The sequence below is a fragment of the Hibiscus syriacus genome, unplaced genomic scaffold (genome assembly GCF_006381635.1).
Source record: "Hibiscus syriacus cultivar Baekdansim isolate YM2019G1 unplaced genomic scaffold, ASM638163v2 tig00116951_pilon, whole genome shotgun sequence".
Lineage (NCBI taxonomy): Eukaryota > Viridiplantae > Streptophyta > Magnoliopsida > Malvales > Malvaceae > Hibiscus > Hibiscus syriacus.
In genome coordinates this window covers 3,792,838-3,817,910 of record NW_024063482.1, presented here as the reverse complement: position 1 = coordinate 3,817,910, position 25,073 = coordinate 3,792,838, and the positions used below count along the sequence as shown (strand labels likewise).

Here is a 25,073-nt window from a genome sequence, read left to right as displayed (position 1 = left end):
TTTAACATTATCTAGCCACAATTTTCAGTTTTAATTATAATTTGTAAATGATTTCCTAATAATGGCAGAATCTGAATCCAAGTAGCACTACCTTTTAATATTTAATTACTGATTTAAGCAATGGTCGTTTCCCTGTTTATGAATATCAATCCCAGATTTGTTGCTCTTTCTGCTTCATAAAGGCCGTAAATTCTTCAACTAAAGATGGAAGCTCTCTTTATTTTACAATAATATTATACAACAAAATCAGTACTTTGGATTTACTGCTATGCTCGCACCTGGATTTTACAACACTGGAGATTCAAATTCTCTGTAAAAAAATGCAAAATTTTCGATTTTACCATCCACAGAAGATCTTCAAACACCGGTGAATCCGTTGGAATGGAGAGGTAAATAGCAGCGTTTAACCTTTGTTTCTTTTCAATTCCTTGTTTTTTCTTCTTCTTCTTGAAACAGTCTTTTGTGCCTCTTCAAATCCATTTCAAGCCACAATCAAAACCCAAGCCCCTCCCTCCCTTTCATTTCCTTTTCTTTTATTATAAAAAAAAACCCCACTTTAAAAAAGATAATACCTTTCCCAGACAATCATCCACTGCTCTTGTTTTCTGGGGTTTTTTTCTCATTTATTTATCCAACAAAAAATGGCAACAAGTAATGGTGAAGGAGCTGAAGGTGTAGCCAAAACAGGGACATCGACTAAAATGGAAAAGGCCTTGGGGTCTTTAGGAAGCTTTACTAACAATAAGGAGATGTTTCTTAGAGCAGATAAGATAGATTTCAAGAGATGGGATTTGCAACTTGAAAAGCACTTGAGCAAGGCTTGGTCTAGGGACAACGACAGTCCAACTGTGACAAAGAAGGAAGCGTGGGAAATTGATTTGGCTAAGCTTGATATAAGGCATGTTATAGCTCATGGGACTTATGGCACCGTGTACGGTGGGGTTTATGATAGCCAAGATGTTGCAGGTATCACCAATTTTATGCTTTCATGTTTGATCATAGACTGTTATTTTGGCCCAAGATGAGAACCCTTTTTTTTTCTCATTACACTGTACAAGTGCTTGTACTGTGTAGGTGATAAAAAGATGCCACGTTCAACCTAGGATTTATTAAGATTTGTTCATGTAGGTGTAAGTTTGAATTGCAGCATCTGCAACCCTTTCTCTTACGGTCGGATTTTGACCTTTTTTGTGCAAAAATAAGAGCTATTTAGTACATTTGAGTTGCTTGATTGGTTAGATTGTACTTAGTTGTTTAAATGTATGTTCCTGTGGTACATGAAGCTTTAGGAGTAGCAGATGATAATGTAATAATAAGTTCATTTCTTTAGGTTCAGCTGTGTATAGATTACATTGTGTGTTAAGGGGTTTATGCTTCGAAACTTGAGGTGAGTTGGGGTGATGTCTTACGACTAGCATCACTTCTACCGACTCGAGTGTAAGATTATGTTGCTTTGAGGTACAATTCTTTGACATCCTCTAGCGTTTTGTCTTGTTTAATGAGGGTGTCAAGTGCTTCACTATTGGCAACGAAAAAGAAAAGCTTTGACATACTAGGAACCTTTCATTTGTCTAGATGCAGCACATCGATGCTTAGCTTACCATAACTGCCTGAATGAAGTTGCATGATGACTTGCTCAGTTTCTATTTGCGAGTAATAGGAACTCTTTCTTTACACTTTGAAATTAGATCATTTTTATCTTGATTCCAGTGATTATTTCTTGTGGTTTGATAATTTCAGTCAAGAACAACCCTTTACACTTTGCTTGGTATAAACAGCTTCTGCAGAGTTGTCATGGGGCTCCAAGATTGCTTCCTCTTTACAGAGTTGTTTAAATGGAACTTATTTATTTTTGAATTAATTCAATGCCATCTAAATTTCAGTTGTTTTAAATATTTATATTTGTTTATAAAGGTTCCTTAACCTATATATATGAAGGTCATGTTTCCTTCTGATGATCGAGTTTAACTTGTGCCAAAACAGTAGTCTCTACATTACTTGCTGCCTATATTCTGTCCATATTTGACAGTGAAACATCTAATTCTTCGCTTCATTAATAAAAAAAAACTTATGCTCAACGTTGCTGATATCCTAACTGCAAGGACTTTTCATATTTCAGTGAAGGTATTGGATTGGGGGGAGGATGGGATTGCCACAATTGCTGAAGCTGCTGCTCTTCGGGCATCATTCCGGCAAGAGGTAGCTGTTTGGCATAAGCTTGACCACCCAAATGTTACAAAGGTAAAACCAATTTATATTTTACCAGGTTAGGCATATGGTTTGCACTAAGTTAATGATGGCACCGACAAGCTCCCACGGATTAAGCTATAATATATGAGAAGATGGCTCTGTTTTATTGTGTTTCTTTTTTCTGAGCTTCTTCTACTGTTATGAGTGTTATGACTACCATGACATAATTCTTTAAATTTTTTGAATTCCAATGTTCAAATCATGAATAAACGACCTGTTGTAGTTTATTGGAGCTTCAATGGGAACTTCCAATCTTAAGATCCCGACAAAAGATGGAATAAGTGAGAATAATAATTCCCTTCCTTCAAGAGCATGTTGTGTTGTTGTTGAGTACCTTCCAGGTGGGACGTTAAAGAATTTTTTGATCAGAAACAGGAGGAAGAAACTTGTCTTTAAGGTTGTGATTCAAATTGCTTTGGACCTCTCTAGAGGGTGAGTAGTTTTACAGTAATATTAGTATTTCCAACGTTTACTTCTGGAAAACTAATGGATTCGTTTTCTTCACCTTTTGCAGTTTGAGCTATCTTCACTCCAAGAAGATTGTACACCGTGATGTCAAGACCGAAAATATGTTGCTAGATGCTCATAGAACTTTGAAAATTGCTGATTTTGGCGTTGCTCGAGTTGAAGCTCAGAACCCAAGAGACATGACGGGGGAAACAGGCACTCACGGTTACATGGCCCCAGAGGTATCTACTCCTTTGAGGTCCATTGATTGTATAGTTTATATCTCTGATGTGATACTCGTGTGTAGGTCCTTGATGGAAAGCCTTACAACCGGAAATGCGATGTCTACAGTTTTGGTATATGCTTATGGGAAATATACTGCTGTGACATGCCTTATGCTGATCATAGTTTCGCTGAAGTTTCGTCGGCAGTCGTATGTCAGGTATGAGTTTACTCAAAGTACTGATCTTTTGGAATGTTCTCTACATAGTTTATGATATTTCCAAATTTTAATTCTTGCATAACTGATCAGGGGTCAGCTGATTAGTGTTGACTAGTTCTGTTGTTGTTTTTGAATATATTTGTACCAACGAGTTCGCTGGATTTCTTCCAACGATCAGAGTTGATCACACCCTGATGCCTTTCGACTAGAGTTTACGTCATTTACATCAGAATTATCCTACTGAATGGGGTTTCGATGAGTGCCTGTAGCCAAATCAATGAATGTTTGCACTTGAGTCTCTACTCTCCTGACTGGTGTCTCTGATACCTTTGGTTGTAATGTCTGATGATACATATGTAAATGACATCGGAGATCGTTATTTGCAGAATTTACGACCAGAAATTCCTAGATGTTGCCCCAGTTCATTGGCAAGCATCATGCGAAAATGCTGGGATGCACACCCTGAAAGACGTCCTGACATGGACGAGGTGGTGAGATTGCTGGAAGCAGTGGATACCAGCAAGGGAGGTGGCATGATACCTGATGACCAAGCTTCTGGATGTTTCTGCTTCACCACCCGTGGCCCGTGATGCTTTTAGCTCGTTCGTTTTATCTCGTTGTACATAGTTTTAGTTGATTGCGAAAGCCAAGCACATTCTTAGGTTCTGGCAAGTCTTTCTATAACCATTGGCTTCGATATTGTGAATGAATAGAACCATATAAAAGACGACGTCGAACACCTGGTTCAGTCCCTCAATTCAATGATGATTGATGCATTGTTTCTCACATGATAGTGTGTAAAGCTTAATATTTTCAGGGCCGTAAAGATCTCAACAACCGTGTGGTCTGCTGAATCAAAAAGGGCCATTTGAGAAACCAACATTCAAATAGATAGTTAAATGATTCATTAAATCTTTTGTGAAAACAATATCATGTTTAAATACACACCCAAGTTAGCTTCCATTAGCCTATTGGATCAGTAAGGAGCGAATGCAGTCGAATGAGTTTGGTGGAGTTGATCAGGAAAATTTCAAATTTTTATATAATTTAAATATATTTTTATATATTTTCTATTGATAATATATTTTATCCTTACAATTTTATAAATTCGTCTCTTAAAATTTTATATTCATTCTACTAAAATTTTATAAATTAACTATAACATAAAATTTTGTATTGTCTATACGCGAACGAGATTACATATTTCACTTGTAATAATTTTTATTATAATTTATTTCGTGCCTTAAGGGTAGCAAATGAGGATTTAATTTGTGATGGATAACTATAGGGTTTAAACATGTAAAAAAGAGAAACTCAAAAAACAATGAAAAAAATATGATTTTTCAATTATTTGAGTATATTTTTATTGATTGAATTGGGTTGAATTTATACAGTAAATTCTAAAAATAATAGAATATATATATATATATATATATATATATATATATATATATATATATATATATATATATATATTAATACGAGGTAAATATAATATATTATATGTTTATTCGATCATTTGATATTGAACGTTTTTATCCTTAGCATTCATGGTGTTCAAACTTGAATCTTTAAGGAATAACAACGATTACTTTATCACCGATGTCACTTAGTTCATACGCCTAATGTTTATATTTAAATGATCATGTCAAAAATATCCAATTATTTTCTTCGAGTTAAATGTATTATGTCCCCAAACTATAATTTTTATTTTAAATTGGTCCTTAAACTTTTAAATATTTCAACTTCATCCCTATATTATGATTCTCATTCTAAATTAGTCTTTAAACTTTTAAATATTCTAAGTTCATCCCTAAATTACTATCCTCTTTCTAAATTGGTCCCTAACTTTTAAATCTTCCAATTCCATCCCCAAATTCATCTAAATATGTAATTAGTTTCAACCATAGTTTAACCTAAATTTTGTTTTTATTTTCTAAACATATAATAATAGAACTTGACCTAATGATTTTATTAACAAGAGATGTGATTAGTATACACATATAGTTTGGGATAAAATTGGAATGTTCAAAAAGTTTAGGGACCAATTTAGAATGAAGGTTATAGTTTGGGGATGAAAATGAAATGTTCAAACATTTAAGGACTAATTTAAAATGATAGTCATAGTTTAAGGATGAAATTGAAACAATTAAAATTTTAGGGACCAGTTTAAAATGAGGGTCATACTTTGAGAACATGTAATGTAATTAGCTCATTTTTATACTAAAAAAAATATTAGAGATAAAATTATTAAAAAAACACTTAGAAATTATTAACGTAAATAATAAATCAAACATAAAAAAAGTTAAAAAAAATAGATGCTCAAATTGGAATGGTAAATATTGTAATATCAGAACATTAGAGGGGGCAAATGGGTAAGTAGGTTTGCGAGATCGAGTGAGAGGTGGAAGTCATGAAATATCTGGAGTTTCTTTGTCAAAAAAAATATCTCAAAGTGCCAAAGAAAACCAGAAACCAGACACTGAAAAAGAGAGAAGGGCCCCGTTTTAATTAAACAAAGCAAATGGAGGCTTTCAACATCCCGGCGACGCCCTCATTGATGAAGGAGTTCCTCCGTCAGACGGGAGGCGCCGCCGTTATCGACGGAGGACTGGCGACGGAGCTGGAACGCCATGGTGCTGACCTAAACGATCCCCTCTGGAGTGCCAAATGTCTCCTCACTTCTCCTCACCTCATTCGCTCCGTAAATCTCTCTCCCTCTCTCTTTCAAAATTACTTTTTTTGAACCTTGATTTTGTTTGTTTTCATTATATCTTATGTACATTTCAGCGTGGTTTATAATAGGAAGTTAGGAATTGGTTTTGCATGAATGCAAGTAAGTTTTCATTTTTGATGGAAGGAAGAGGAAAGGAATTGCAGTGAAAAATGAATGGTTGGTGGAGGTCTATTTGGGAATTTGGATTGTTGTGTTACTGTCCTTATAATTTACTTCCATATGGAACTGAATTTGCTCTGATTATAAAAAAATTAAAAAGAACAAAACCTGTTCTGATTTGGTATGGATGCAGGATAGTATATATATATATATGCATGTATGTATGTATAGAACACTGGACCACAGTGTGGAGGTGGTTCAGACGTCCAGTTTTGATCTAGTGAGCCATGTCAGTGGCATTTAAGGGTTATTTATTGGTCACGATTCAGTTTTCAGTTTTGAGTTATATTGTTTTGTATATAAATTTATTGCTTATTTTAATATTGTGATGAAAGAATTGACCTTTTTTTAGTTTGTAGTCAGTTGTCCATGTCTGCACTCTCTCTCTCTCTCTCTCTCAGAAATCTTTAAAAGGTAAAACAATAAACAGGATACTGGGATTGGGTTTTTTGAAAGCTTAGTTCTCTACTAGTCTTCATAACCCATGTCAGAAAGGTTCAATATCCAAAATGACTGCTAGTTGCCTTTCCAAATAAGATAGGCCTAGGTTCATTGTACTTAACCCAATTTCAAGATAATTAAACTATTCATGTATGCATGGTCCAAGTAAACGAGATTACTGCCGTAATTAAAAGTTGAGGTGATGAACAAGCAAGCCATATGACTGCTTCTCTGTTTTGCTCTTGATAAGCTGATTGATTCGTCTGGCTAGATTATATTATCCATGATTTTTGTGAATATTGGTGTCTCTGTAACACCATTTGGTTGAAAACGTGCCCAAATTGGTTTTTCATGACAAATCCAATCATTGAATTTATAGTGTTTCTGTCACTTTGCAGCACCTGGTACAAGTAAAATGGTTTTAAATTGACTGCATGTGATGTTTAGAGTGCTTCTCTAGATCATTTACCAAACGGTTTTGAGCAGGTACACCTTGACTACCTTGAAGCTGGTGCGGATATTATAATCACAGCATCCTATCAGGTATCAAATATAACATTTCTCTCTCTAAATCTCTCTCTTTAGCCGACTGATGTAAATTTATGTATCTTTAACAGGCCACGATTCAAGGGTTCGAAGGGAAAGGCTTTTCCAGAGAACAAAGTGAATCATTGCTTAAAAAAAGTGTGGAAATTGCCATTGAGGCTAGACAAATGTATTATGAAAGATGTAGTAAAAGTTCTAGTGATGGAATTGGAGATGGTAAGGTGCTAAAAAAGCGTCCAATCTTAGTTGCAGCATCTGTAGGCAGCTATGGGGCTTATTTGGCTGATGGTTCTGAGTACAGGTGTGTCAATCATCTATGCAACTGTTATCAAGTAATGTTTAATCCAAATCCAATCTTGTTGCTTTTAGGCTATCTGACACAATCTGTTATCTTTTTTGTGTAAATGACTCCTTTTTCTGTTGTTATATTCTCTATACTAGCGGGCACTATGGTGATGTAATGACGGTAAAAGCTTTGAAAGAATTTCATCGCAGAAGGGTTCAGGTCCTGGCAGATTCAGGCCCTGACCTAATAGCATTTGAAACAGTTCCAAACAAGATAGAAGCTCAGGTATTGCTGAATATTTGATTCCAAATTAAACTTTTTTTTTCCTTAAAATAAAAGTAAGAAGGGTGTGAGGAACAAAAACATGCTAAATTTCATGTCTTGCATACCCTAAATGTTTCCTGAATTGACTAGTAAGGTGTTATTGATTCAGTGCTCTATGTTTATTTTGTTGTTTAATTTGTTTCTTATTAATATTGAGATTCTGGAGGCTGTTCATACAGGCTTATGCTGAACTCTTAGAGGAAGAACACTTAAAGATTCCGGCATGGTTTACTTTCAACTCAAAAGATGGTGTCAATGTAGTTAGCGGTGATTCTTTGCTTCAGTGTGCATCAATTGCTGAATCCTGCAAACAAGTTGTTGCTGTTGGAATCAACTGCACTCCTCCTAGATTTATTCATGATCTGATTCTAGAAATTAAGAAGGTTATGGTTTAGCAATTAACTGGTTCTCTCCTTTCCTTTTTTGTTTTTTTTTAATGTTTGAGGAATTTGTCCCGTAACGTTGCAGTCTAGAAATTTTGACGGACTCGAAAAACTTATTTGGTTAATAATTCGTGCAGGTCACTACCAAACCAATTGTTATATATCCCAATAGTGGTGAGAGGTATGATGCTGATTGGAAGCAATGGGTGGTAAGTTTATTTTCTTTTTTCTCTCTAGATGATGCATGAAACATCCCCTATATCTGAAAAGGGCCTGAAATCTGTAGGAACACCTTATTTGACCACAACGGTCTCTTCTGTACTAACTAGACCTTTTTTAGTTTTTGCCCAACATGATATCGAGAAACACCTCTTGATTGCTATTTTCATTTGGCCTTAAAGAAAATAAAGGGCCCAAGTATAAAGGAATTTGCAAAATAATTGGAAAAAAAGGAAAAAGAAACTATACAGTTTGTTCAGTAATTCATTTGTTCCATTGTTAAAGTGGAGCCTTAATGGTCTGCATCATTCTTTTTGTGACAGCAAAATACAGGAGTCAAGGATGAAGATTTCATCTCCTACGTAAGCAAATGGTGTGAGGTTGGGGCTTCGCTTGTAGGAGGTTGTTGTAGAACTACTCCGAATACTATCAAAGCCATATACATGACACTTTCCCATAGATCTCCTGCAGCACCCAAGTAGAAATTAGTAACTTGATTTTATATGCAACCTGCTGTGCCGAGGCACCGTTTAAGTTTCTAACTTTCCCACGTTCTAGTCCGAAGAGAATGGCTCCCACAAGCTTTGCCTAACATGCTTAGTAGTTACTTGCTGTTGTAGCAGGCCAGTGAACAATGCATCTTGTATCAGTTTTTGGGGATTAGAAGTTATATAAGGAATCCGACTGACAGATAATCTCTTGTTTCTTGAGTTGTTATTTTGGTTCTAACTGTAGTCAATCTCGCTTTAAACCTACCGTTTTGTAAGCAGGCTATGGATTTTAGTGTCTTTGGTGAAGCCACTTGGAGATTCGCTTCACAAACTGGATCTGGTTTCTTTTGAGTTGTTTAGTTGGTTAGAATTTGAAGAAAGAACATGGTGGTGGTGCATATTGCCAAATGTTATTATCTTTTGGACCCAAAAGACATGTTTGATTGGATGTATAGTGTCACCGTTTATAAGTTATAGGACTTTCTTTTTTCTTTTCCGATGAGGAATTAATGTCCTTCACCTTTCTAAGGTGTGATATTCGGCGTGAAATCGGATAGTCAAATGATCGTTTCGATACCACGAGACTATTGTCTTCTTCTCAAAAGACGATGTGCAAAGATTTCCATTTTCCTTTTCGGTATATAATTTGTCCCTTACCTTTCCAATATCACAACGTCGAATGTTCTTAAACTATACTATGATGCAACCGGGTTCTTAAATACGAATCATCAGTTGGAATATTTTCCTCATTTAAGAATGATTCTCCATAAGTTACAGAAAAAGGTCCTAAATACGATTCATCAGTTCGATTTTTTCCCTTATTTTAGAATGATTTTACATAAGTTAACGAGTACAGAAAAAAGAGAAGAGATTACATAAGAAGCTACTTGAGAATAACTAATAATAGCAACAGTAACACGAAATGTTTCCAGAAAAAAAAACCGAAAGCTAAGAACAATAGCATGAGGAAAGCAGTAAAGCAGATGTACCAAACTAGAAAACGGAGATACTAACATTTAATTAATTTCTAATGCCAGATAATAATTAATAAATAAGAAAGCCTAAGCTCATCCATACATTAATAACGGTTGCTTACCGAAAACCGTGTGGGTTTAAATCAGAGGTTGCCCACTTTCCCTAACCCTATGGAATCCAATGCCCATTGCTTTAAAAATAATTGCTTTTTATTCATTGAAACATAGATGAAGAATGCAGTTGGGGCAATCAGATGATGAATTTTGAATTCTTATATATTTTAGATTTTTTTATTAATAATTTATTTTTTATTTTGAAACATTTTAAATTTGACGTATTCTAAAATTTTGAAAATTTATTCTCCTAATATAAAATCTTGTGTGTCCTCGTGTTCAACTTAATTTAAAATATATATCTTATTAAATTTGTTATATTTTAAAATTTGATTACGGTTAAATTATTAAAATTATTTGAATCATTTAAAAATCATAAATCTAATAAAAAATCAAGAGTCTAATTGATTGGATTTCAAAATTTATTTAATTATTGTTAAACTATAATCGTTATCAGTTTTAACTTACAATTAAGATTAAATTTGGTCTAGTGAGACCCTAGAAAACTTCTTTTATTTTTCTGTCCACAGCAGCAACGACACATTTTTTCTTTATTTTTGTGCAGTAGTCAATATATTAATTTTAGTATTGGTTGTTGATCGTTTGTATTTTTATTTTTTATATTTTTTTATATTGTATCTTTGTTTTTTTTATTCCTAATAATCCTGCTTTCATGTCATAATTTCATCTGTCTTTATAACACATTTTTCTCTATCTTTTGGCATGTTTTTGGTCTTTTGATCGTTCTTTTTGTTTAATTTTCTGAAGATTGGATTTGACATCGTTTTTATTGATAAATATAACACTTATTTATTATTCTATTGATCTTCCTTGTTTTGCACAATCAAATTGAATTTGGATACATTGTTTGCGTTCAGATATATTTTTCTCACAATGTTTGACTATTTATTTACGATTGTTAATGATTTTTTTAGTAGTTTAATTCTATGTTGTGGTTCGTTTGCTAATGCAGTCAAATATGTCTGTATCTATTTTTTGTTCGATTTCTTTGGATGAGTTTTTAACATTTTTCTTATATGATATTTGTGGAATATCAAATTATTAGTTTCTTGTGTCAATGATTACAAAAAAAACATCTTAATTATATGTTTAATTTACATTTAAATTATGAACCTTCATTATAATTTTAAAAAATTTCTATTTTTTTAATGAAACTAATGATTTTCATTTATCAAAAGAATATTGTTAAACTGATGGAACTGAAAATTGATGGTCTAATTGATTTAATAGTAGATATATTTGTTTAGAATATATTATATATAGTCTAAATTATTGTAATTTATTTTTTGGTATAAAAAGGTCCAGTTCTACAGGAAAACATTAAGGTGGCGTTTGGTTCGCTGGAATGTTTATGAGGAATTGGAATCTGTGAAGGAATTGGAATCGGTCAAGAATTGAAATCTGAATCTGAAACATGTTTGGTTGGCAGGAAATTGAATCGGAATCTAATTTCATATTTTGTTTGGTTCTCAGACATGTCAGATGAATTTGATTTTAGTAATGTAAAAATGACAGAATTGCCCTTCTTATTTTTTTTTGTTTAATTTTAGTTTGGGTTATAACTTACATGTAGCAATATATTATAAAAATTTTAAAAAAATTTAAATTTTCATTTTATTGATTGATTATTCATTTCAATAAATTATAAAAATCATGCTAATAAACTTCATACGTTAAAATCAACCCAATCAAAATATGTTAATAAGTTACCAAAAGATAGAATAATATTTCGATACATCCCAATCGAAGTATGTCAATTAGTTACCAAAAAATATACCAAAAACTTACAAGTCAAGGGTTAGCACCCTCGAACTGCCCTTTCGGTACTACGTAATTTTCAGTTGTCTTTAATTAAGAAAATTGTAACTTTAAATTAAAAGGTAAAAATAACGATCTCAATCACTTACCCCTGATAGATTCGGAAGTGTACCCTTAAAAGAGTCGAGAAGCATGTTAGAAAAAAAGACAATGAAGATAAATAAACTGAAGAAAAATAAAATAAAGGAAATAAAAATAAATGAAAAAAAAAGGAAAACACGATAAAGAAAATAAATAAACAATAAAGATAAAGATAAAAAATAAAAAATAAAATAAAGAAAAATAAATAAAATAATCAAAATAAAGATAACGAGCAAAATAAAGGAAAATACTAATAATTATATATACATAATAAATAAATAAATAAACAAACAAGAGGAAAATACAAATGAAAATAAATATATAAATAAAACTAATATAAAAAAATAAGAAAAGAATAAAAAGAAAAAAAAAGAAAAAAAACAAATAAAATAAGAAAAATAAAAAATAAATATATGAAAAATAATTATGATGATAATATAGTCAAATTTCACATTCCCTTCTCAAAAGGATTTTAATTCCCTCATGTTATGGATGAAATTTACTTTCCCTCCCTTGATAGAAAGTTGAAGTCATTTAGGATTTCAATTCTCTTTGAAAACTTGAACCAAACATGGGAAAGTGGTGGAATTGGATTTCAATTCTCTCTAATTCTAAGGGATTCCTACAAACCAAACGTCACATAAATGTACTAAATTTTAGGAAAAGATTTACTTTTTCATTTAATCTTTAATTTGTTCTAATAATATTGGTACCCAGTGGAGATATGGATGGAACATTTATAAGTAGGACCAAATGGTCTTTAAATTTTCAGAACAGTTTCTTCCATCTTACATCAACTGTACTAAAGCGAAGGGAAATCTTTATTATGTTTCTACATTCACCTACTGTACCATTCTTTTCTCACTTTTTTGGACAATTTCAATCTTTATTATACCAAAATCTCTCCATTCCTTTTCCTGATTAAATTTTGACAAAGAGAAGGGAAATCTTTATTATACCAGAAGAGAAGGAAAAAAGAGAGGAGGAAAGTCAGCTTAATATATTTTATTTATTTTTTACCTTTTCAGTTTCAATGTTTCATACTGATTAATTCAGATAAATTTGCATCGTACACCTAACTTTAGTGTGTGGAGTCTCCCTACGATGATTTTCTACATACACAATGACTCGAACTATTAGTTATCATTTAAGAATTTTAAGGAGTAAATATTGCTTTGGTTACTCAATTGTATTCTATCAAACAATATGATTATTTAAGAATTTTAATTATTAGTTTCGACTATATCCTACCAGATTATAAAAAATATATATATCCTACTGAATAATATTGTTATTTACTAATTTTATTATGAATTTAGCAACTCCTTTGTCTTGTCATCAATCTTATCATGTATTAACGTCATAAAATATAGACACGTATAAATTAACAATAACATTTTTTTAGTTGTCCTCCCGAAATTAACAACAAATTTTAATAAAAGAAATTAAAATTTAAACATTTTATATTAAGAAAATTGAATTAAACTTCATGTTTATGAGTACTTCTATATTTATTTTTCTTTGAGGTAAAGAGCTTGTGCAACAACATTTAGACCGCAACCCCGGCAACTTCCATGAGCAAATGTTGTGTTTTGTTTAACTAACATTATAGTTTTTTTTTTTTATTTATAAAAAACAACAAGATAGTTAAGTTTCCTAAGACATAATCAAAAGATAGAAACAATATACGTAACTTAATCTGCCGACTAAATGGCAATCATGGAAAGCCATTAATAAAAGGGTGCCACGTGGATATAACTTTTTGCCTCGACAACTATGAGTTGGACCAAGTTTTCGACAACTTATAATTCGGACCAACTGAATAGCATCAATGATGCTGGTGGAACCTTGTCATCGCCATTAGCTTACACTAACGTAGACATACTTGAATTTGATTTCATACATTTTTGGATTTAAATTTGTTTTCTTTAAATTCATCATTTCAATTCTTTCAATCAAAATTAGGATTTATTCAAATATAAAATGATTCGAACTTAAATTTGATAACAAAATTAAACCATTAAAATCTAAAATATTTAATCGAATATAACCCAAAATCACTCAAACAAGTAAACACACAAATAACTTGAACTCGAAGTGAGTGAACACACAAATAACTTGAACTCGAAGTGAGTGAAAATCATTTGAACTTGAAATTGCTTAGTCTGCAAATTCAAACTACTTGATTAAGATAAAAGTAAGTAAATTGTTAAGACTTAGGAACTCTGGAAAATGGAGAAATAAGGACTTTGGTTAATGAACCGGACACAGTTTCCGACATGTAGCATGTGTCTCTAAACATTATTCAATTGAACAAATCATACATCAACACTTCACTTTTGCTCAAGCTTATAACACTATAATACTTACACAGAACCCTAGGATTCATCCACCTACTTGAACCTCAGTTTAAGCCACCCTGTTAACAACCTAACAAGATCCTACATACAAAATAAACAAATTTTAAATTATTTATTATGTAACATATAACGTAATTAATGTTATATAAACATGAACCCATGAAGTAATTGGTGGTTAAAAAGAATGTTGTTATTTCTTGAGATATTAAGTTCTAACAATTATTATTTTTGTAAAAAATAATAATTATACTTTAGTAAATGTTGATGATCAAATTTAACCATATAATGTCGAAATCCACTATTTAATATTTATATTAATAGTCATTTTAACGTATATATATTTTTTAAAACTTTAATTTTATCTATTTCAATTTTAGTCAAAATAATTATTTATTGGATAAAAATTATTAATTAATTATAAAAATTATTAATTAATTATTAATTAATACTTATTATTAACATGTTACATGCACATATATTTATTTGTTGTACATCTAAATATACTTATTTGATGATATGTGTCATGATAGTAAATAAAATACACAAGAATCAATATATCACATCATGAACAAATATTAATTATTGATTAATTAATTATTTTTAAGGAAAAAAACAGTTTGATAAAAATTAGAATAGTAGAAGTTAAATTATTTGGGGAAAAATAAAGATTAAAATAATTATTTATATAATTATTAAAGATAAACATAATATGAGCATTTGTACTCAGGTATGAGACTTAACAAATTGACTGCTCTAAAACAACAAAGATGAAGCTTTTGAGGAGATTCATTCAATGGTTCTAAAGTTTTTTTTCCCCCTTCTAAAAGCCATTGCACACAATTGAAGATTGAAGTTACAACCTTTCTTTTGGCACAAAAATTCCCCTATTACACCCCGCCTATACACCTATATAATCAATGGATTAAATCTGAAGCTCCAAAAAACCACGCTTCCAATAACAACAGCCTTAATCTTCACAAAAGTCCCCATCAAAACAACTTACCATATCATATAAGTACTAAAACCATGTTAGTTTCCCAGTTTTGGCCCTGAATGTTGAGTAAAAATTAGGATCGAGAGAGAAAGAGATATCTATCTCCACTGATACACTTGGTTCAATCCTTGGCTTTTCGAGGGTGTTTAAAAAAAGGGCACTTTATTCTCTTGAAAATTCGATACTTTGCCCTGTACCTACATTGTCTTGTTCTAACCTCAGTTATTGTCTTGTTCTTCCATCTCTCTGTTGTTGGTTTTCCATTTTCCATTTACTTTCCTTTACTCCCTTTTTAAGAGTTCTCCACACCAGCAAAGACTGTGTTTTTTGGTCTTCACCTGGTTCAAGGTACAATAATAATTCAGGTTAAAAACTGGTGTTTTCTCTTCAGTACTTGAGGGAATTGAATACCACCCTTCATTTCATTTCAGCCATCATTCAAAATTATAACACTTTTCTCCCATTATTTTCAGCAAAAGCTTGATATTTCCCCTCTTGTCCCAGTTCTCATTTTTTGTTTGTTTGTACTTTTCTATTTGTCTTTGTTTACATTTTATCAAGGGGGCAGTAGAACACCTGAGAATATATCATCAACGTCATAGTTTGAGCCAAAAGAAGTAACCTTTACAAATTCATAAATTATTATTTGCTTACAAATCTGGGCTATATGAAAGGTGTGTGAAACAATGAGAGGTGGGAACAACAAGAGCAGCAAGGTTTTTTCTTTTGAAACAAAGCCAAAAACAAAACTCATTTTGATTCTTCATGTCATTTTAATGTTTCAAGTGTGAGATTTACTGATTGGTTTAAGTGCTTTTTTGGCTGATTATGAAGCTTTCATGGAAGACATTGGTGAAGAAATGGTTCAATATCAAGAGTAAAGCTGAGGACTTTGATGCTGATGATGTTGATTATAGAGGTAACTGTGATTGATTTCAGATTCTTCTAGACACTGGACACTTGCATTTGCATTAAAAATGTGTTTTGGTTTTTTGGTTTGCAGCCTCAAGATCTGTCTAGTATATTTGTTCCCCCCCTCCCCTCACCTCTTATCTCTGAAATCCATAATCTTTGTTTTTTGTGGTGTTTGAATATGTGAAAATGATACCCTTCTGGTAAAGAGAGAGAATTGCAGCAGCTTTAACAACTTTATGATTCTTCTTTTTCAGGTGTTGATGAAGGTAGGAGGCACCAATTTTCAGAGAAGGAGCCATGCACCATCAAGAAAAGTAGAGCAGGTTTGGATTTTGGACCACACCTCTCTTTTTTATCTCCCCACCATCTCAAAAACTTCCATTTAACTCACTTTTGGATCGTAGAGAGATCGAGCAAGAGGTATTCGCATCAAGCTGGGCAAGGCAAAACCGATATTGATGGTTCGCAGTTTACTGATGTGCATAATTATAGGTATGTGATGTGTTCTTAGTTGCTTTTCTGGTGTTCTGTAGAGTTTTGTTGAATAGGATTTGGTTCTGCAGGATTTTTGTAGCTACATGGAATGTGGCTGGGAAATCTCCTCCTAGTTATTTGAATCTTCAAGATTGGCTTCATACTTCTCCTCCCGCTGATGTTTACGTTCTCGGGTATTTCGAGCTGAATCGGATTTCTTCCATGTTTCGATTCTTTTAAACATGTGGATTTTGTGATATTTGATAGAATCCTCTTGGATCTTTTATATTTGGTCTTGTAGTTTTCAAGAAATTGTCCCTTTGAATGCTGGTAATGTGTTGGGAACGGAAAACAATGGACCGGCTAGGAAATGGCTAACTCTCATTAGGAAGACGCTGAATAGTCTTCCTGGCAGCAGTGGTTGTTGCCACACACCTTCACCGATCCCCGATCCGCTTGTGGAACTGGATTCGGACTTTGAAGGATCGACAAGCCAGAAAGTTTCGTCTTTCTTTCACCGCCGGTCGTTTCAATTCTTGAGCCGTAACATGGAGATGGATAACGACATGGCAATGCCGCAACCACAGCTTGACCGCCGCTTCAGTGTCTGCGATCGTGTTATCTTTGGACATAGACCTAGTGATTGTGACACTAATTTCAGATGGGGTTCCTCTGATGATGAAAACGGACCAGGGGATTCACCAGGGAATACTCAATATTCTCCAACGACCTATGGTAGATCTTTTGCCATGGAGGAAACCAATAGACAGATGGGGCATTCAAGGTACTGTCTGGTTTCCAGCAAGCAAATGGTCGGGATATTTCTAACCGTTTGGGTGAAGAGTGATCTTCGAGATAATGTTCGCAACATGAAAGTGTCCTGCGTCGGCAGAGGATTGATGGGTTATCTTGGAAACAAGGTACATTTTTGCCTATGAAAGTTTTTCTCCGATTTGAATGATTTTCTTGAACTAGAAGAAAGGAGACATACTCTTTTCTTGAGTTTTTCAGGGATCCATTTCTATTAGCATGTCTTTGCATCAAACTAGCTTCTGCTTCGTCTGTAGCCATTTAACATCCGGGCAAAAAGAGGGCGATGAGCTGCGAAGAAACTCCGATTTTATGGAGATCCTAAGGAAAACAAGATTTCCCAGGGTTCATGGCATCGAAGATGAGAATTCTCCCCAAACAATTCTTGAGCATGAGTAAGCCTTCGTATTTAAATTACTACATCAGTTTCCATGAAATTATAGCCTTTGATATAAAATGCTACTTTTCGAATGTATTGGCATAGTCGTATTATATTGCTTGGGGATCTGAATTATCGGATTGCTCTGTCATACCGTTCTGCAAAAGCTCTGGTCGAGATGCGCAATTGGAAGGCGCTGTTAGAGAATGACCAGGCATGTTCCTATCCGTTCTGAGTGATTCGATATATTCGTTTTCCTGTACATTTTATGAGGACCTTCATGCTTCTCTTAATTCCTCCAAAGGATCTCAAAAGAATTGATGGTTTTACAGCTTCGGATAGAACAGAGGCGAGGCTGTGTTTTCGATGGATGGAGTGAAGGAAAAATATATTTCCCTCCTACATACAAATATTCTAATAATTCAGACAGATATGCCGGAGAGGATAGACACCCAAAGGAGAAGCGAAGGACTCCTGCATGGTAATATCTCCTTATTTACTCGACGTTTTTATGTCTGTCAGAAGAAATCGTCCCGCGGTTGTTCTTTTACTATCGATCTAAAAGTATCATACTATCATGCAACCTGATATTTGTGAAGGTGTGATCGTATACTGTGGTATGGAAGAGGCCTATATCAGCTATCTTATGTACGTGGGGAATCAAAGTTCTCAGATCATAGGCCTGTTTATAGTGTATTTTCGGTCGAGGTTGAGACTATTAACAATAGTCGAATGAGGAAAAGCATGAGTTGTTCCAGTGCCAGGATCGAGGTTGAAGAGCTGTTGCCACAGCCACACAGATATACCGAACTCGGTTTCCTTTGAGAGAATCTTTAACAATTCATATTTCCATGCTGTAACTCACGGAAACCGCAACAGGATCAAGTGCGCATTTGTACAAGGTAATCCGTTTATAGTCGGGCATTAAACGAATAAATCCTTTTGCTGTTGCTAATTGATTCCTGCAAACCGCACAATTAAATCTATTCATCTTCTGCTGTTAACAGGATATCATGATGAAAGTGTGATTCGCATTCACTCTGGAATTCTTACCGTTCTCTCTTTCGCAACCACTTACTCATTTAACGTAAACTCGGTTCCGATTGGTCTTGTTAGTAGGAAGAAAAGGTATATGCTTTAGTTGATGTCATGATATAGGCTTCCTTGGGTGAATCATATAAAATGTTATGCACCTATAGCTTTCAAGTCTTCACCCTACCATGTGCTGCTATCTCATGGAACAAGTAACATGCAGAATCCTTTTGGCTCATAAAATTCGAGTTTTCTACGAGTGTCGCTGTAAATAATGTCGTGTTTTTTCCAACCATGGAAGACGTACCGATCCAAAACAAGGTCAGTCCTCCCTTTTTAACGGTTTCGGATATAGTTTCTCAACCCCCTAATTCATTGATTTTTCCCTGTTGCATCAGGTTCAGCATTGGGTTGACCTCACAAAAACTAAACTCCCAACACTTCAAAGAGACATCCATTACTTGGCAATAAATTACAAGATAAGTTGTTAGTCTTTGTTCCTGTCCAAATTCCATTGAAAAATACACACGTTTCAAACAAAAATTACAGCAGGAAGAGAAGTGACATGTTTTTGTTGTTTTGTTGAGAGAAGGGGATATAATGGGGAATAAATTGTCAATCTCTTGATGTACTAGAAGATTAAAGCCTGGAGATGTGATGGATACGTCTTTTCTGTTTATTTTGGAACCTTCTTTTAATGTGGCAGCTACTCATTTTTTACTAGTTTGGTTGTTTTGGTTGTTTCACTGTCTGAACCTGAAAGTAAAAGAAGTAAACTTTTCTATTCAAGAGATGATTGGGCAATGTTCTATTGATATCTGTGTGTTTGAAGTGCTGCTTTGGTGTTGGGGGGGGGGGGGGAGTGAAGCATCAACTGCTAATTAAACCAAGCAGTGACACCCTTTGTCGAGTAAAATCCCAACTTTGTTTACATTTAACCAGTCTTGCTACTTTGTTTATTCTGAACCAGTCTTGCTACTTTGTTTATTCTGAACCGGTCTTGCTGGCTCTCTGTTATGGTAGCTAGCTATATATAGCCCTACCTTGCTCACTGTACATTATTTTGTGCACTGTCAGAAGCAACACACTAACTAAACTCTCTCTCTCTCTCTCTCTCTCTCTCTCTCTCTCTCTCTCTCTCTCTCTCTCTCTCTCTCTCTCTCTATATATATATTTCACTTCAAACGAAAGTGTCTCATTCTTCCCTCTATCATGAGAGAGACTTTCAAGTTTTTGGAGTTTCGTATTTTTTAATAAATTGCAGTCTCATTATTAACAGAATTACATGATGTATTAATTAAATTTAGGGTAAAGTATAGTAATGATCACTGAACTTTTCTAAAACTTATATTTAGGTCCCCCAACTTTTAAAACTTGCAATACAATCCTCCAACATTTAATCCGTTTGCAATATGGTCCTCACCGTTTGACGATGTTAGTCCGTTTGCAATATGGTCACTGAATTTTTTAGGCGCTTGAATTTAGGTTTCTAAACTTTTAAAACTTGCAACACAGTCCTTAATTTCATTCTAAACCCCAAATTCCAAAATAATTCAATTACATTTTAAACCCAAAATTATAAAATATTTCAATTTAAGGTTTAGAATGTAATTAAAGTATTTTGGGATTTGAGGTTTATTGCATGCACATCCAACAACGGCTGTCGCACTTTGAACATGAAGAGTGCACCTATCACAGTTATTGCATAAACCGTTGAAGTAAAAGTAACAAGATCAATTTGTCTTTTTCGTAGTTACCGCACTTTGGTATGACAATCCAATAGGTTTGGATGGAACTTAAGCATGCACATCCAATGGCTGCGAAAATAGTAAAGAGTTTTTGTTCATAGGACTACAACATACAACCAATCAATAACTAAAATAAACCAAGAATATCAATTAATAACTCATTAAAAATGATGACTTAATAAATAAAGGGAAAGAGGTTCGTTCATAGTCACTCTAAAAGCTATGGCGTCAAATGAGTTGTTTAAGATAGACATTAGATGCCAAATATAACATTACCAGTTGTAAATGCATTAATGTCCTACCCTTTTAACACATAATTGTTTCTAATGCTCCATGTTTAATGTTTCTCAATAGCCAAACATGATGAGAATCTAAAGCATATAGCGGAACCAAAATCATAAGACCCCATAATTATTGTAAATTCATGGCATGTCAGCAATAAAAGACATTGTAAAACATAGAGGACACTGCAACAAACATATATATGTCATAAATGAAGGTGCAAATGTGCAATGATCGGGCAACATATCAAGTAGCTGCTCCAAATATACTACCCTGTCATGATGTATTTTGAGTTGTGTGCATGCAGAATTGTCTTCTAAAGTTATAATTCAATACATATTCAACTGTAAAATTTCCAAAAAATGTAAAAAAAATCAATTCGTTCACGATATATCAGTCTCATAATCAACATGAACTTATTAAAAAAAATACGAGCTCATAGGACGCCAAAAATCACAGGTTGTGTCAATACAATTCCCAGTAAACTAGTACCAGCAGTCTCTCGGATTGAGCCTGGCGATTTCACTATGTCGATACTCACAACCAATTCCCTAATTTAAAGAAAAACTAAACAAGAAGATAAAAAAATAGCCTAAGATCCTCTTTCACTTCTATTTTGATGGATTGAATATCTTTCATAAGGAGTACTAAAAGTTTTGATTAAGAAGAAAGAAATTAAATTAGATGGTTTTGGTTCAAAACTAACACTGAATATCCAGATCCCTTATTTTTTAAAAATAAAATTATTATTATATTAATTATTTATTAAAATAAGAATATTATATTATTAAGTATATTAATTACTAATTAAAATAAGGGTAAAATATAGTAATTTTTATGTTTATGGAACTTCATGTCAAGGATCTGAATATTCAATGTTAGTTTTTAACCAAAACCATCTAATTTTATTTCTTTCTTCTTAATCAAAACTTTTAGAATTTGGGGTTTAAAATATAATTGAATTATTTTAGAATTTGGGGTTTCAAATATAATTGAATTATTTTGGAATTTGGGGTTTAGAATGAAATTGAGGATTGTGTTGCAAGTTTTAAAAGTTGGGGACCTAAATGCAAGCGCCTGAAAAGTTCAGTGACCATATTGCAAACGAACTAACGGCGTTAAACGGTCGGGGATCATATTGCAAACGGACTAAATGTTAGAGGACTGTATTACAAGTTTTAAAAGTTGAAGGACATAAATATAAACTTTAGAAAAGTTCAGTGATCATTACTATATTTTACCCTTAAATTTATTACTCTACAGTTAGATTTATTTATTTTATCAATTTATAAATAGCCAGCATTACAAAAAATTTAACATTAGAACTAATAGTATATATATAATTCATTATGTAAAACTTGAGAAGGAGAACTCTCGATCTCACTTAATGATCATCATCTTCTTAGTTTTATATAGATTTAAGATTATTGGAAGAGTGAAAATAAACTATTGAGGTTAATAATAAAAAATGAAAATATATTCATGAAAAAAATAATATTTAAAACTAAATTTTTTTTACATTATACAAGTAGATCCTAACTATATATATATATATATATATACACGTGTGTCGAGGAAAACCTGTCCATATTGTATAAAAGGTTCGATTGTCTGTTAATGGTTTCCATTAGCTTAAAAGAACTCATTCAATTGATTGGGTGCAGTGCCGTTTGTGTGCAAATTCGAAGGAGAAAAGCCTCCAAAGAAGACGAGGAATTGGGGTGTTAATTTTGTAGAGATGGCTGAGCCGTGAGATGGCCTAAAGACGGCGGGGACGGTAACAAGTCAATGGTACACGTTACATCAAATTGTTAAAAAAAGAGAGTTTGGAACCAAAGAACGAGCGAGTTTTAAAAGGTTAAAAAGAAAAACCGATCTGAAAACAACACGCGCGGGGGCGCGGATTTTGTGTCGAAGATATGTCGCTCTCTCGATGGCTTTCTTTCTTCTTTGTTTTTCATTATCGCATTTCGTGCGCGTGGATTCATTCTGCGAATTGGTTTTTCCATCGTGTTTTACACTCGTTATGAATGAGCGTGAAATTATTTGGTTGAGTTTCTTTTTTTTTTTCTGTACGGGGAGATAAGTGGTTTAGTACTTTCCCAATTATATTCTGCCAGGTGGAGTCTTTACATTTGATTTTATACTGTAAAGCAAAATAAAATACTTTTTGGTAAACTACTCATATAGTCCTTCGACTATATCCCATTTTCAGTTTCATTCCCGACTATGTAAAATTATTAAATGATCACTTGAGTTTATTGAAAGTTATAAAATAGTCCCTTTTCCGTTAAATAATTAACATGAGATGATAGTCCTCTTGGTTTCAACATTTTATAACTTTCGAAAAAGGACTATATGATAATTCAAGTTATAAAATAATCCCTTTTCCAACATGTTTCTTCATTTTCAATTTACTTTATAAAAAACAAACCAATTGGTTTCAATTTTTTTATGATCCTCCACTTCAGTGCTATGCACGTTTGTGTGAAAAATTTGGAAACTGAACCATTGCTTCAGAATATTCTACAATATCTTCAATTCGCCATATGCATATTCAACGTAGCAGTTTAAAATTTTGCTATTGAAATAAGAAACAAAAATGGATGCACAAATCTGTAGGAATAGTAAATTAAAGGGTTGTTTCTTTCTTTGTAGGACTGCTGCAGGTACAAGCTAAATTGAAGAGCACGTGTTGGAATGTGTTTTATTATCGGGTTGTAAGAGAATCCCATAAAGCCTGAGGAATTGGAGACAGGACATGACATTTAGCAAGCATTAGGGAGTCGAGAATTCCCATGCCCTTGTTTCAGACCTCGTGTGTTTCTTAATTTTCAACAACAAAATCTGATACAGTTTTATGACAGAAGTTTCCTCCTTGCCACTCCATTTCACCCATCAGATCTTCTACTGCTTAATAAATAAAATGATACTACTGTTTCACGTGAAGGAACATTGTTTCATTTATAAATAAAATGTTCCTGCACTTTTCTTTCTCAAATTAATCAATTTCCCATGGCTTTATTATTAGGATTCCATATCTAGTATACTTAAGGGCCCAGTTTAGTTATGATTTTAAAAAGTCGTGGTTGAAAAATATTTTTAACAAGTATCGGTTGATGACGGTTAACTATCTTTTATTTAGACAGATAATCACAATTGATGATAATTGATTATTTAAAGATAATAATTGCTGTGTACCGAAGGAAAAGTATCTCTTTGTGCAGAAGTAAATAGTTCCTCTGAATTAATTATCTTTACATGTTTGTGTTAATTTTAGTATTGTTATTGTTATGTATAGGTAGATAAGGTGGTTTAATGTAACCACGCATTAATAGATTTGAATCTTGTTGGATTTTTTGTATTTACCAATTATCTTATTAAGAGATTATGACGAATGGACGTGCGGTGTTTCCCGAAGTTTGTCAAACATATTTTCGAAAGTGTAACAGTACCCAAAAAACTTCATATAACATTTCGTATAACTTCAACTTAGTTCGTTAGGTGCCGAAAGAAATTATATACGGTTGAAGTGTTTATTATTTATCAGTGTTATAGACCAGAATCCCCGCCTTGTATCAGTACCTAATATTAATATCATCTTATCTTTTTAGGTAAATAATACAAGTCTGGGTCTGACTCTCTGAGTCATCTCGTACATGTTGCTTACGCATGATTTCAATACGTCTGAAAGTGCCCCAGGGAGGCAGGCTGCCACCGTCGTCATCCACTGATGGGAGAATTCATTTGGGACCGTACATTTTTATGGGGAATATTGAAGTTCAAACGATGCAATATTTTGAACGTTTTGGGCAACAACAAATGGAAAAACAGATATGCGAGCACATTCGACCGCAAGTGCATAAGGTTATTTGGCGGCGTCTAATATGGTATCCTTTGCATATTCCAAAGCATAGCTTGATTGCTTGGATGGCCATTTTGAATAAATTACCAACCAGAGATCGTTTAGAAAGAATAAGAATTTGCACGGATGGTCTATGTATAAACTGTAGCACTCATCAAGAAACTAGAGATCATATTTTCTCTAATTGCTCCTTGACTGTTGGTATATGGAAATCCATCCTTAACATGAATGGGATGAACTTTTATGCTTTGACTTGGGATGAAATGGTAGCTCGTGCTTGCTCCTCTTGGAAAGGAAAGTCCCTCTTAATTGCCATTTTGAAGATCTCGTGGAATGCCTTCATTTACTTCTTGTGACAGGAACGTAATCAGAGATTATTTCAGGGCCGTTTTCGATCTGCTGACGATATTCTTAAAGAAATTATCGATGTGGTTGCAATTCGTCTAAGGGACAGATCCATAAATAGATTAGATAGTACTAA

The 25,073-nt window shown here is 33.3% G+C and overlaps 3 protein-coding genes and 1 long non-coding RNA gene across 5 annotated transcripts; all 4 read left to right on the top strand.

The window, feature by feature from the left end:
- The first annotated feature begins 458 nt into the window (after positions 1-458).
- LOC120189066 (serine/threonine-protein kinase STY13-like) lies at positions 459-3,927 on the top strand. Its single transcript, XM_039192400.1, has 6 exons — positions 459-966; positions 2,120-2,241; positions 2,474-2,682; positions 2,765-2,939; positions 3,005-3,139; positions 3,526-3,927. The coding sequence occupies exons 1-6, from the start codon at positions 642-644 to the stop codon at positions 3,727-3,729; spliced, it is 1,170 nt and encodes a 389-aa protein (XP_039048331.1). The 5' UTR covers positions 459-641; the 3' UTR covers positions 3,730-3,927.
- A 1,693-nt stretch (positions 3,928-5,620) lies between these two features.
- LOC120189067 (homocysteine S-methyltransferase 2-like) lies at positions 5,621-8,929 on the top strand. Its single transcript, XM_039192401.1, has 7 exons — positions 5,621-5,843; positions 6,963-7,019; positions 7,094-7,323; positions 7,464-7,593; positions 7,812-8,015; positions 8,153-8,224; positions 8,558-8,929. The coding sequence occupies exons 1-7, from the start codon at positions 5,664-5,666 to the stop codon at positions 8,714-8,716; spliced, it is 1,032 nt and encodes a 343-aa protein (XP_039048332.1). The 5' UTR covers positions 5,621-5,663; the 3' UTR covers positions 8,717-8,929.
- A 6,688-nt stretch (positions 8,930-15,617) lies between these two features.
- LOC120188809 (type IV inositol polyphosphate 5-phosphatase 7-like) lies at positions 15,618-18,744 on the top strand. 2 transcript variants are annotated; one of them, XM_039192203.1, is made up of 10 exons: positions 15,618-16,006; positions 16,257-16,325; positions 16,407-16,494; positions 16,566-16,670; positions 16,778-17,396; positions 17,488-17,681; positions 17,771-17,879; positions 17,998-18,146; positions 18,265-18,567; positions 18,673-18,744. In XM_039192203.1, exons 1-9 carry the CDS (start codon positions 15,916-15,918, stop codon positions 18,488-18,490), a joined length of 1,650 nt encoding a protein of 549 aa, XP_039048134.1. In that variant the 5' UTR covers positions 15,618-15,915; the 3' UTR covers positions 18,491-18,567; positions 18,673-18,744. The 2 variants fall into 2 exon arrangements, with proteins under 2 accessions (XP_039048134.1, XP_039048132.1); XM_039192201.1 differs by having other exon boundaries at positions 18,663-18,738.
- Positions 18,745-18,754: 10 nt separating this feature from the next.
- LOC120188808 lies at positions 18,755-19,222 on the top strand. The gene is made up of 2 exons (XR_005522443.1): positions 18,755-19,018; positions 19,096-19,222. It is a non-coding gene; the product is annotated as an uncharacterized LOC120188808 (long non-coding RNA).
- The last annotated feature ends 5,851 nt before the right edge of the window (positions 19,223-25,073 follow it).